Source organism: Schistosoma mansoni, chromosome 2, assembly GCF_000237925.1.
Source record: "Schistosoma mansoni strain Puerto Rico chromosome 2, complete genome".
NCBI lineage: Eukaryota > Metazoa > Platyhelminthes > Trematoda > Strigeidida > Schistosomatidae > Schistosoma > Schistosoma mansoni.
In genome coordinates this window covers 19,593,000-19,606,763 of record NC_031496.1, presented here as the reverse complement: position 1 = coordinate 19,606,763, position 13,764 = coordinate 19,593,000, and the positions used below count along the sequence as shown (strand labels likewise).

At 30.8% G+C, this 13,764-nt stretch overlaps 2 protein-coding genes across 2 annotated transcripts in view; one reads left to right on the top strand and one right to left on the bottom strand.

The window, feature by feature from the left end:
* Positions 1–8,012, top strand: part of Smp_156720 (putative o-linked n-acetylglucosamine transferase, ogt) — a gene marked incomplete at its 5' end in the record, with an annotated part of 28,898 nt that extends 20,886 nt beyond the window's left edge. Inside the window, 4 exons of the mRNA XM_018796001.1 lie at positions 1,185–1,367; positions 5,755–6,173; positions 6,972–7,060; positions 7,982–8,012. Coding sequence (XP_018650257.1) covers positions 1,185–1,367; positions 5,755–6,173; positions 6,972–7,060; positions 7,982–7,985 — 695 coding nt within the window. The 3' untranslated portion in view covers positions 7,986–8,012. The remainder of the gene's footprint in view (positions 1–1,184; positions 1,368–5,754; positions 6,174–6,971; positions 7,061–7,981) is intronic.
* A 4,295-nt stretch (positions 8,013–12,307) lies between these two features.
* Smp_156710 (phosphatidylinositol-4-phosphate-5-kinase,putative) overlaps positions 12,308–13,764 on the bottom strand; it is a gene marked incomplete at both ends in the record, with an annotated part of 9,343 nt that continues 7,886 nt past the window's right edge. The window contains 2 exon segments of the mRNA XM_018796000.1: positions 12,308–12,589; positions 12,594–12,676. Of these exon segments, the coding sequence (XP_018650256.1) occupies positions 12,308–12,589; positions 12,594–12,676 (365 nt within the window).

The window sequence follows — 13,764 nt, the reverse complement described above, 5'->3', positions numbered from 1 at the left end:
TTCTAATAATTGTAATACAATTCATAAATACAACCTTGGTTAATCTCCTTACTTAAAGATTCGAATTATGTAAGTTAAAATATCATCTTTTAATTATTCAGGTAAAGTTCAAGTATGAAGCAGTCAAGGCTTGGTGACTTTTTAAAATGAGAATAGAAGGTATGCAAAATACAACACCAAACTGTTTAGGAATAGTTTTTTTATAGCTTAGACAGTAACGTTAATTAATCAAATGTTTATTAGTTAAATCTATCTTTTTCTCATTTATGCTGATGCTATGTATTGTTAAATACCGAATATCAATGCTTTTCGTCTGTTTATATAACCAATACTTTAATGACTGTGTCATTGCCCATTTAATTGTTAATATGATAGAGAAAACAGGACCGGTTTACATTCAAAGCGAATCTAATTTTTTCCAAAAACTTAGTTTGATTAAGCTTAATGATTTATTCAACAAGCTAATCGCAGAAATAATGAGCTGGTCACAATTAAGTTGAAACAAAAACATGATAGAGACATAAAGTTATCAGTTTGTTGATGATTTTAACAAACTTTCACTGAGATTAAAAAGGATAATTGAAGGGCTAATTAAATCATGCACAACAAAATCTGAAGTATTTGTTGTTTTAATCATTCCCATCAGGAAAATTGATTTAATAAAAGATTTTCTATTACTAGAATTATCTTGCTTATCCAAAAGTTTTTTCCTATAAAACCGAATATTAAGAACACTTAAAGTTGAAAGGATTATATATATATATATATATATATATATATATATTGATGGAGTTTTGTTCTCTAATCTGAATGGTTTGGTCATCGAGCTTTCGTCGTTCTTCTGAACGACATCATCTACCCAAAGTTTGTGCTGATGATTTCGTCCAGAGGAAAGATGAAAGCTTTACGACTAAACCATCCAGTTCAGGGAACAAAACTCCATCAAAATCATCCACCTGAGCTACAAATCTCCATCATATATATATAAAGCCTCAGTTAAAAGTTGCTTCCCGACACTTTTTTCACATTATTACAGCAAATGACTGCAAGAGGTTTTTTTAAAAAAAACATTTCTCATACCAATATTTTAGCTACTGCCTGCTTTTTTATCAACCAGAATAAACAATAAATTTTATTAACTAATAGACGTAACATATTAAAATGGTTTTTCGTCTACTAATTAGGTTTATTTTATGAAACGATATCCAACGACATTGGTGTGGATATGGCTTTAAACGAAGCTAGAAGATTAGATGAAGGTGATGAACAAGATATTGTTAACTCTCCAAAAAGTGAATCAAATGATAATTTATTAATAAATCAACGTCAGTCATCAAATGTTTTGTCTGACGGCTCACAGAACGATGGTAAGTAAGGTTACAATTTCATTTTTGGTAAGATGAAATGAAGTAGGAATCGTTAAAAAAATTTCGTTTCAGTTTGAGCTCATCGATAAGGCATACCTGAAATCTCGAGTCAACTGGTGCTACCGATGGGAGTCTATCTCATATCACCTAATATCACAGTCTATGTTATTGACATGCAACTACTGAGACTGACATTGACACCCAGATTGAGACAGTTACATCGTTCTTAAGAAGTAATAACCAATATCCTATTTGTCTATTTCCTAATAGCTTAAGTAGCTCAAGTCTATGTTCACACTGTTTTACATACTATAATGAAATAAATAATTCAGATGAATTTTGAAAATCTTCACTCGCTTTCACAATTTTCAGTAGTATGAATAGAATTCATTGTGATGAAAAGACTATTATTACTTTTCTTTTTGAAATTGACATATATTTAGTTGAACTGTTTTCGTGGATTTCAGTTCTTAACTCATAGAAGGTGAAAACAACAATATATTTCAAAATCACTATTTCATTATGTTAAGTAGTGTACTATTATACTGGTAAACTAGCGGATAATTTATTCAGAACAAAATGAATATTTTATAAGTGACATCAGTAAATGAGATCAAATCTAAATTAATGAATTGAACACTTCACAATTAAAACAGACAATGAACAATCCTTTAAATCCTTATAAATTTATATCACTAACAAATAGACTGACAAAACATTTGAAAAGGGAAAATCATACATTTTCCCCATAAACGTTTATTCTATTGAGTAAGACAAGTGAACTGAGCCATGTTGGTAGGTGTAGACTACCTGGTAGGGATCCGCGAGATGATAGCAATCGATGGTTAGAGACCTTGAATGACATGGCTCAAAATCGTTTGCAATGGCGAAGGTGCATTCACTCTTTGTGTTCTGCCAAATTCTAATCTTCTGAATTCTTCATGTCTATATCTTTTTTCTCTTTTCAAATTTATTTCACTGGATTATACTCCTTCAATAACATCTTCAAACCCTTATCTTTCACATAATGCTTATACTCTTACTACTTCTACCACTATGAAAATTGAATCGACAACTGCATCTCTGTGTTAATGTGGTATGATGTACATACGTACGAAGTTCTACGTTGTAATTGACTGTCTGAATGACTGTATAACATGAATTAAAGAACATTATCAGATTATAAATATTATTAATATTTAAAAATACTTGAATCGAAAGTCTTAAACTGTTCAAATTATTAGCAGGTAATAAAACCAACTACTTAATCGTGTAGTGATTATTATTATTATTATAAATATGATAAACATACAAAACTATTTGTATCATTGAATAAACTACTTTACTAATTGTAAACAAGAAAAAATGTGTTAATTTATCACTTCACCCCCATTTCACAACCAAGTGGCTATCAGGACTCAGTGGCCGAGTGGATAACGCGATGGCGTTACTGGGTTCGAGTCCCAGAGTGGACATCAGCTATGAGATGCAGGTACATCCAGCTGACGAGTCCCTAATAGGACGAAACGTGCGTCCCGGATTCCACTACTACCCATCTTTGCTGTTAATTTATCAGCAATAAATTTGTTTTTTTGAATTTTAAAGAACGGATGAATAAATTATCAAAAGAATCAACAAATGATGAAATATTGGACGAAAGCGTAGATAATTTTAAAATAACTTTAAATGAATTAGATAAAGAAAGTAATCGATCTACTATTATTGGTGATACAATTAAAGATGATGTTGATAGAACAAATGAAGTTAAAACACGAAAAACTCGTTATTCTAAAGGTAAGAGTATTCATATATAATTTTTGTATGCTTTATATATATAAGAATAACGTAACAATAATGGGGATAATGGGATGTGGTCAAACTAGTTCATATGATACACAATTACGGTAAACAATTGTGAATCAAATTGTAAGCCAAAGAGTGCTTTTATTAACACAAATACTGTGGTGCGGGTTACTTATATCCACAAAATTAGTATATGGTGATGGTCAGGCAGAAGATCGATAAGGAAAGAACTGAAACGAAGCGCAATCGGTGTGAAAATACATGAACAATGAAGTCAGAGAAGATGAATCGAGATTTGCAGAAGGAACAGTCAAGATTCAGACAATTGATTGTTATTTTGTAAATTAACTGTTTACTGTATGGTTATTAGATTTTAGTGAGATAGTCTGTAATTTGTGGTCAAATACATTCGATTGTCCTCACCCGTGTTTTTGTTCACTATAATACAAGTTGTCCATATACAATAAAATCCAGAGTGGAAATCAATGTTGCAATTAAAAAAATATAAAAATTTTCAAATTATTATTCCACGGATTAACTCTTATCGTGTTTCCACTTTGACGGTAAAAAGATTGATTGAGGACAGCACATTCTGTCAAGCACTGTAAATATTTTGATTAACTCTACATAGTTTGTGCTTCCATTAGATCTCAGTAATAATAGTTCGTAGAATTGTTTAAATTAACAAATAGGATTTAAGTCTGACACTTTCATAGAATATATTACTCATTGATCTTAGTTAAACAGCCAATAAAAATTAGGAAGCACTGGACAGCTATTTGTCCTAGTATAGGACTCCTCAATAGTGCGAATTCCCGGATTCACTATGTTAGATCGAGGCTAGGATTAGGAGTCTCGTGTGTGAGTGTTTAACCTCTGAACCACTTCGTCGCTTCAGATATGCAGATTTTCACTAGTTATTGAAATAGAAAGTATTTTAAATAATAATATATTCATTTGATCATAAATAAAACATAGTAGAATAATATTCATTACATCAATAATCTAGTGTTAAACCAGTGTATATATATTTCTAATTATACTGTAATTTAGTAAACCCTGTATAACATTTTATTTCTTTTTAAAGCTCCAAAATCAGGTACAAAAATTTCAACTGATATACCATGTGAATCAACATTAGTAACATTAACAGTCTGTGAGAAACCATCACGAATGAGTTTATTTATTAGAACAGCTGAATTTCTATTGGATAAAAATATGTATTCGGTAGGTTTTTAGGTCAGTTCAACTTGTTTCTTTTTATTTATTTACTTAATTACGCCTGATACTCCCGATGCAGCATAGGCCACCGATCCGTAGAAAACCAACTCGCTAAAAAACGCTAACCAAAAAAATTATTCAAACGTTTCTTTTTAATAACTCAATAATGTTTGTAAATTCAAACTTATTTGATTGCACTAAGATTTAAAAAAAATTCCAAGTTGAAATTTCATTTAAAATCAGTAGTAAAAATTTGTGTAAGGAGTTCAAATGGTTTTCTTCAAGATGTTCCTAATTTTAATCAATATAGAAAACAGTAATAATCAGTGTATACAGATCAGTTTTTTAGTAGATTGGAAGGAATGATTTTAAAAATTGCTAAGGAGCTTTACTGAACAATATGGGAATCTTTTAACTAGAGTCAAGATGTCTTTCAGTGCAGAAGGTGACTATAATAAAACCAAATAAATGTCAGGTAAATATTGGATAAAATGTTAAACCTTGGTCTGTAAAATCTAAATAGCGATGTATGAAGAAATCTGATAATGCGGATATACTAACCAATTGATTTTAGTTTTATGATTTATTCTTATTGTTATCAGTCATAGTCTGAGTACCATTCAGAAATCTCTCATTACAGAGTGTTTCATGAGTTAAATGATTTTATTTGCTTTTAATACTAGTCAGGGCACTAATTACTCCACATATTCATATATTCATTTCTTACTGAAGAGTATGTACTTAGTTAATTGCTGTTGTTAATGCAACAGGTTATTCATGTTTCCATACTTATTGACCGTATCTGATACTTGTTACGCAAAGAGCACTGTTTCAAAACCTATTGAGTGACGAAACTTTATCCCTGTTAATTAAGTAAGAAGTCCTCTAATTGTTCTCGATTACAAGGTTTACTGTTAAATTAATTCTACTAGTTTAAGGTTCAGATGTTTAGAACCTATACTTTCTTAAATAGGAATAATATATTTGTAAAATCTCAGCGAATAAATTTGAAGTAAATCAAACGTTTCGCCTAGCAATCTGGTCCAAGCTGTGGAACTATTCGTTCTAATTTGGACGAAAGTTCTTATATAAACCCATACTTTCTACCTAGAAAATGCATATGAATCATTTAAAAGTTATAAAAATTCACAAAATATAAATAAAACAACAGTAGCATTTAAATAATTACTCAGAATCTTCTATTCAGCAGATTGTTTTTTTTATGAAACGTCTTTTCTTTAAATTTAAATATATTTATTTTAGTTTGTATCTATGGCTCTGGCTCATGAATTAATAGCGCAAAAGAAAGAATTAGAATATCAAACAATTACTTATGAGCCTCAAACATTAATATCAAATTCAGTACCTAATTTACAATTACAAACTGATACGAATACACCTATACAAACACAATCATCTAGTGATAATCAAAATCCAACAAATTTTTCAACTGCTGGTTTATCTACAATAACTAATCGAATTTCTTCAACAAACATTTTATTTCATCGTGTATCTGAATATCATTTACTTTGTGCACGTTTATCAATGAATTCATATAAACAAGATCTATCAGAAGCTGAATTCAATGCTAGTTTAATTATTGAAGCTGATCCAGAAGCTGTTGAGGCTTGGGCATGTTTAGGTCATTTACGTTATATCGCTGGAGATTTAAATGCAGCACGTTCTTGTTATGAACGTTGTTTATGTTTAATTACATGGCCACCTAAAGATCAACATATTTTATTGTTACGTTTGGGTTCGATTTATTTACAGGAGTTGAAGGTTTGCACATATTGTTGAAATTTATGAATATTTAACAGTACTCTTTAGATTATAAGTTTTAAAATAGGATTACTCTATTTTCTAATGTATCCATGAGAGATTTAATTATTATCTTTCTCTATTTCAGTGAAGTAACTGCTAAGTGACTTGAAAGCAATAATTTTAATGTTCATTTACTTAGGAAACTCATAAGTATGAATAATCATGAGGTCACACCTTAATGCTTCCTGCAACAACTGTCTTTGTACATTACAATGTTGACTGAAAACGTAAAATATACCCTTTATTCCAGAGGAAAACGTCCAAGAATCTATTCGAATGCTTTACTCATTCGTCTCATGAAAACAGTTGATAATCCAATGCTTCTTTCAAATACGTCCATTATTCTTACAAAAACGTTTCTGTGAACATAAGCTGTTGTTTGTGCCTTCTGAGAAACGAATGATGGAATGAGTAAAAAAAATTCATTTTTCTAACTAAATATTCTCCAATTCTCCAACTTAATAACCAGTATTGCGTAAACACAGTTAGAAAAAAGACAGATATATATATATATGTTTTGTTATATCCCAATGAGTAGAAAAATTGTATTTATGACGTTTCGTGACTCAATGTAAACCACTTCATCAGAGTAAACAAATAGCCACAAGTTTAAATAGTGCTACTAAACTGCAGTTCCGTATTCTATGGTTTACAGTTGAACAACAACTAGGATCAATTCAGAATTAAAGAATTAAAAATACCTGTAAACATTCATTTACGTTCATAGTGTTATTTCATTTTTAAAATCCATTTCAGTATAAAGAAGCTAAAGATATTTACTTACGTGCATGTAAAAACTCTCCAACTTGTGCTACGTGGCTAGGTGTTGGTAAAGCTTGTTATAGAGTAAGTCAAACCACCATATAATTGAATCTTTTGTTTAAGTTGAGAAATTAACAATGAACATTTCATGCTTCTGATTAATTGTGGTAATTACTTTTATCAGAATTTTGTGGATATTTATATAATGCGAATTCATGTTATCTCTTGGTGTATGGTCCTCTTTCACGCAAATCTCGACATAAACTACGGTTATATTTAAATGATAGGCTAGTGGTTGATACTTAGATGTTCGCAGGCAGGAACAGTGAAATCCATTGCAACTCTGGACACAATTCTAAACGATTGTTAATACAGTTGATGTTAATTAGACATTTTACTCTCAGATGATAATATCAACATTTATTTCCTAAAACGAAAAGTAATTCATTTGAATTAAACAATAGAACGTCTTGAAGCTCAAATATATCTTAAATAACGGGGAATTTACTTCGGTATTATTAAGTGTTGAGATAGTTAAAAAGCTATTTGTAAGAAGCAAATCTTTTGCACACTACGTTATAAATGTATATTTATAAAAATGAGTGCTATAGAACCCAAAAAACCCATTTAGAAACTTGTAAGCGGGTGATATATGCATAAACACAATAAAGGATGAAGTTTTGGATAATAATACAAGCCTAGAATAGTGGTCTAGTCAATCACATGTTGCGTTTAATTCACGAATGACTATATTCTTTTTTGAACTTGGTAGATAAGTTTATGCTACTTAAGTGCACATGAACTTAACAATCTTCTCGTCATTAATTACGATTTAGTAGCTTTTATAATTCAGCCGAATTAAGTAGAAGCCAGTGATTTCGTCATACTCTTTCAATGTCCAGTACATTGGTACTAGTTTCCCTTTCTATATTTTTGATTGCATTTAAATGAAGGCGTTTAACCTCCTTTATTTTCTACTTTTCTCATTTTCGTATCGCACGAAGTTAGAGGAACTAGAAAATGCTGAACAAGCTCTCACTGAGGCTAATTATATCAATAATAGAAATCCGGAAGTTTGGGCTTATTTATCTATGATATGCTTAAAAACAAATCGACGTACAGAAGCCGAACAATCCTTTAAATATTGTATAAAAGTTAGTAACTGTATTTTGTCATCATTTTAATCCTATTATCAATTCACATAGTCATTCACGGCAGATATACACAATTAAAATATAGTAAGCTGTGGGGTGTCTAGAATTCTGTTACTTCTATTAACATTTTGAAACTTGTATTTCGTTCATGAATCAAACTTTTTGAGGTAATTAAAATGCTTCAATGATTATAAAAATACTTTTTGACTATCCGGATTGAGAATATCTACAACATGAAGTACTTGAAGTGAAACAAGCCGCGATTTTTACAAATTCTTAGTCAAACAGAAACCGACTGAAGCTGGTAGCCATTTTTCGGAAATGGTGCTATATAAAGAACTAACTCTGATGACAAACAGGAAGAATTTATGTAAGAGAATACAGACTAGTGAGATTTTCCAACTACACAGTATGCAGATCATAACATTTTTTGACAACTTAGCAATATCATCCGACAAAGACAAAATGTACATCTTTCATAGCCGGCAATTTTTAACTTCTTGGATATCAGAAAACTCCGTGCTAGGAAATCTCTATCTATTCGGCAGTAATATATTGTCTTCACACACTTGTTATATCCTAGTGAAGATTATACTACGAGTAACTTCTGCGAGCTATCAATGGACTAACATTATATATATATATATATAATTGTATAACTGTATATATATATATATATATATATATAATTGTATAACTGTTCAGTAACTAGAATGTGTATATCTATATTCCTCTTATTATAGGCTTCATTTTGACTTATAGATTATTACGATATGATTTACTGTTCTTAAGTTATGTGATGCAGTCTGTTTGGCTGGTATATAAACCAAGTATGTTTGGAACAAATGCTTCGCGTAATAGAAGCTGTTATTAGCCTTTTTCGACTCAAGTGGAAGGGCTAAGAGGAAAAAGGACCGATAGGGACGCTGAGCTGCTCATACTTCATTGGTCTGGCACAGTACTGAGATTCTTATAAGTCGAATTTCAATTAACGAACAAATCACGTGATAATTAGCCGACCTTAAAGATACAACAACACTCATCAGTTTAAATTATTTACAACAGAAGCTGATTACCTCAAATAATAAAATGACTCATAGAAACGAAACAAAAATGAAATAAGTGACTCTTGATTGGTAAAAAAGATATCTGATAAAACGAATCAGATCCCAACAACAATCAGCCACAACGTAGAACTAGGGACATATATACATCGGTCCAAGTTGCCACATCTCATTAGCACAACAAGATGAACACTAAATTCATAGGAGCAGTTACTTCGATGGTTGCATATGAGGATAAAATAGAGGAATAAAGAATTAGTTCATAGGAAGAAAAGTATAAAGTAATTTTAATCTCAAGGTTTAAGGGAAGACAAATAGTGTATAAACCTGCGCCATTGTGATCGATTCTGAGCCATGTCACACAGAGTCTCCAACCAATGGTTAGGATAGTCACGAGGACCCCAACCAAGTAGTTTGCATCTACCAACATCGCTCAGACTAGAAGTTAGTGACTCCAAGGACTGATGCCACATTTTGGTTTGGCCACCCCTAACGTCTCTTTCAACCATCTCCAACACTAGTCAGATTGCGTGATATATGGCCGAACTATCTCAGTCTATGAAGATCCACAACCTCACCAACTGATTTCCCATCATTCCGTAATGCCCTACGTCTAACCTCACTATTACTTACCCGGTGATCCCAGCTGATGCGAGCAATATTTATAAGACATCTGTGGTCAAATATTACTATCTTACGAATATCTTCTACTCTTAATAGTCAACATGGAGATCATAATAGGGCTATTGACAGTTTATCACGATAGTGAGACGGATATCTAATGGTGTAAACGTCTATTCAAAGGGTGAGAGTATTCATACTACTTAAATCAATAAAAGACACATGGAATGTTAGCAAAAGGGTGTAACTTAGTATGGGGATTCCAAGAATTGGTTAGTCTCTAAGTAAAGATCTTCGTAGCATAAAAGATATGGCAATGAATATAACATTACAATGAAGATAGGAAACGATTAACAATGAATAGATATTACTAGTGATCATACAAGAGTGTTTATGCTTGATCTTTCGATTTGGGATGTTAAGGGGAAGGATAATTTGAATGATTGATTTCGACTCTTCAACAAGGTCATTCAAACATTACTGACTGTCCAAATGAATCATCAGAAGTTGTATTCACTTAATTATTTGGTTCTTCTTTTATTGAGAGAAGTGATGAGCTTTGCTTTGAATTATCCGAATTCTCCACAAAAACCAAGTTTAAAGGAACACACCTTTGGTAGAATTACGAATCATCCAAACAAAGTATCTTTTGATCCCATCAAGTGAATAGCTCCAACAAATCAAATCAACAGATCGCGCTATGGTGCGTACAAAAGTTAAATAAATGTAAATACTTGTATAACCAATCTGATTTACAGCGAAAAGATCAAAGATCTTGCCTAGACCCATATAGAATTGCTAAATATAAACAAATAAGTACATTCAAGTTGCAAATCGTTTCAGTTGACATACACATTTCCATGTCCTATTTATAGCTAAAGCATTTGGTAAGTGAAGCAAAGAGAAAATAACAGTAGATTTCATCAATTCACTTGTAAAAACATTTTTTCACTGATCCCAATAGTAATATTAAAATTTCATTTTAGATGAAATTAAATGATACGGAATTGTTGAATGAAATACATACCCTTCAAATGGAAGTTGGTTGGGGCAATCCTCTGGCTTACTGGGTAACGTCTTATGAACAGTAATTAATGGTCATGAAGAAAAAAGACAATAATTGTGTCATACTAAATACACGACTTTATTCATTATTTGTGGTTATTTTTGTTTAAATTTGATTGAAGAAGTGTAGAAATAATTTATAAATTTCACTGAAGAAAGTATACATTTCGACAATTTCGTCGACGATTTTATCCATGTGATATGATTTAATCTAATGAACAGGTTTTATTTATTTACGAAGACGTATATAATTATTGGAATCTGTAGAATGCATTTAATAAGAATATGTAAAATAGATAAATTGTTCGTTAATGACTTAGAAACAAAGTAGATGTACGAAACGAAAGATTTAAGACCTAACTACAAAATAAGATATAATGGTGTGAAGTTTGATGTAGGTAAATGAAGTTTATTAGAAACGACAATCATGATCGATTGAAGGTAGTAACATGACCATAATGGTAATGAGAATTGAATTGATGAACTTTGGTGGAAGAAAAAAATAATAAATAGTGATTGAGATACTATGGTGTTATGGTCAGTCACATGTTCCAGAACAGAAAATTTGTAGTTCTGAGTTTTATTTTACTGATCAAGGTGCTCTTTTATAAGTTAGGAAAAATTCCTTTGATGAATGATATACATAATATGCATTACAAGAACAGGTGAAAAAACATATGCAAACATGTATACATAAACCTTAATAATTTAAATACACTAAAGTGGTACCTAAGAAATGTTCAGATTAAGGGAAGATTTAAGTTCTAGCAAAAATGCTTCCTATAAAAGAGGATCAATTAGTTTTTGATACACTAACTATATAAAAAAACCAGGTTACTAATGGTACAACAAATGTCGATGGAGATTCATTAATTTATCAACTTATTTACCTGATAAACAAGTTGGTGAAGGTCAAGTGAAATCATCCTGCGATTTCATCAAACACCAACTCACCACGGTCGATAGAACTTCAGAAATAATTAAAGTGGCTGATGCACTCAGCTATTTCACCCCCCTTATAATTGGTTAAGGCGTTGACCTAGACTAGTCCTAAAGGAATATTCTGAATTCACAGTAATAGTGGAACAAATCCCAAACATAGTCAGTAACAACGAGAAAAAACTGTATTCAATTTTGAAAGTGTATTCTCCAAAAATACATAAGACGATTATATAATATGAAAGACAAATTGTGAAATAAATAAAATAATGCTAAAAATAAAACAAGAAATTATAATTGACAAAAATAAATATCAACTGTGTTTGCTTCAATGATAATATATGATTAGAATCATAAAAATAGAAAATAAGGATTAGACAGTAGTAATAATAATAATAATAAAAGTAAGTTAATCTTATTCATTTATGGTAATCACTTATTATTTACTATTCACAGTTTCTGGTATAAATATGAACAAATTAAATATTCACTTTGTCTTATTCACTGATAAAGATTTACGTTGAATAGATGATACACGCCAATTTTCAGTATGTTCAGCTAAACTATCATACCATTGATCTGGTAATAATGGAAAATAACTATGCAATTGATAAAGAAAACGTTCACGATATAAATCCGGTGTTAATATAGTTGGCATTGGACCTTGTGCACTAGTTATTGTTTGTTTAATAATCATTTCTAAACGTTTATCTAATGTAAATTTACGTAGATAATCAATTAGACCAATAATAAGTTGATTAGTTGTTGTATCAACACCAACTAATAGAGAATAATCCATAATAAATAGATTTGCTAAAAATGCAGTATCCATATTTAGACAATGTGAAAGAGCATTCTGAAAGTTAGAAAAACAAATAAGAGAACAAGGGAATAAATCTTTAAATGCACACACACAATAACAAGTTAAAACGGGCTACTGTTATTAAACAAATATACAAAACTATATGTTTACGCTAAACAGAACAAACCAGATAAATAGTAAATGGGAATAATCTAAGGCTTTTGTATATGAATGCAAGAATGTCCTGCTTAGTGAAAATTATTTATTAAATGGAGGAAAAAAATAATTACAAACGTATATAATTGATCCGTGGTAGTGTACAACTAATCATGGAATTTATAGGAATCGGACGTAGAAAGTCTAAAGCTTACGTAACTGATAGCAATAACAGTGATACCTGAGAAACAAAGTTCATAAGTTCCATTTCCATAACAAAAACAGTGAGAGACATAAGAAAGAAGAGTAAACTCATAAACACAAATGCATAATATATGCAAGATAATGTATAGACTACTAAATACTAATTAAAAATTGTCTGGTTTAATAAACAATGTAAAAAAATTCGAGGAGTGTTAAAACCAAACAGTCGGTCAATGAAAACCATTCACATAGTATAAAAAGGTTAATCAATTTTATTGCATTCTGCAAACAGTATTATTTCTGTCAAGATTGCGGGTACGCCTTAACGATGAATGCCGAATAGGGTGAAACCTACGTTCATGACTACTCATACACTACCCCCAACTATTTAATACATGACTTAATTCAAACAGCTCAGAGTATATATCTACCATTTTTTTTACCGAGTAAGTAAATTTTTGTTCCCAGAAACATAGGTAGGATAGTCATTCAATGTGTTACAACAAATTCTATTTCATGAAAAGCATGAACTAAGTCATACATCAGTCAGAAAACCGTAGAACATTAAAATAAATTTGCATTCATATCAAATGTTCCACTTAGCATCAAAATACATCGAAATAATGGGTTGCTATGATTATTTAGCGCATTTTTGTTTAGTGTTGGGCGTATATGGGATATTTATTTAAACATTTTAGTGTTAAATAAGGCAGATAAACTTTCACAAACAGAACGTGTAATTTTTGGTTTTAATCAAAGATATCTGCATATAGAAGGTTTCA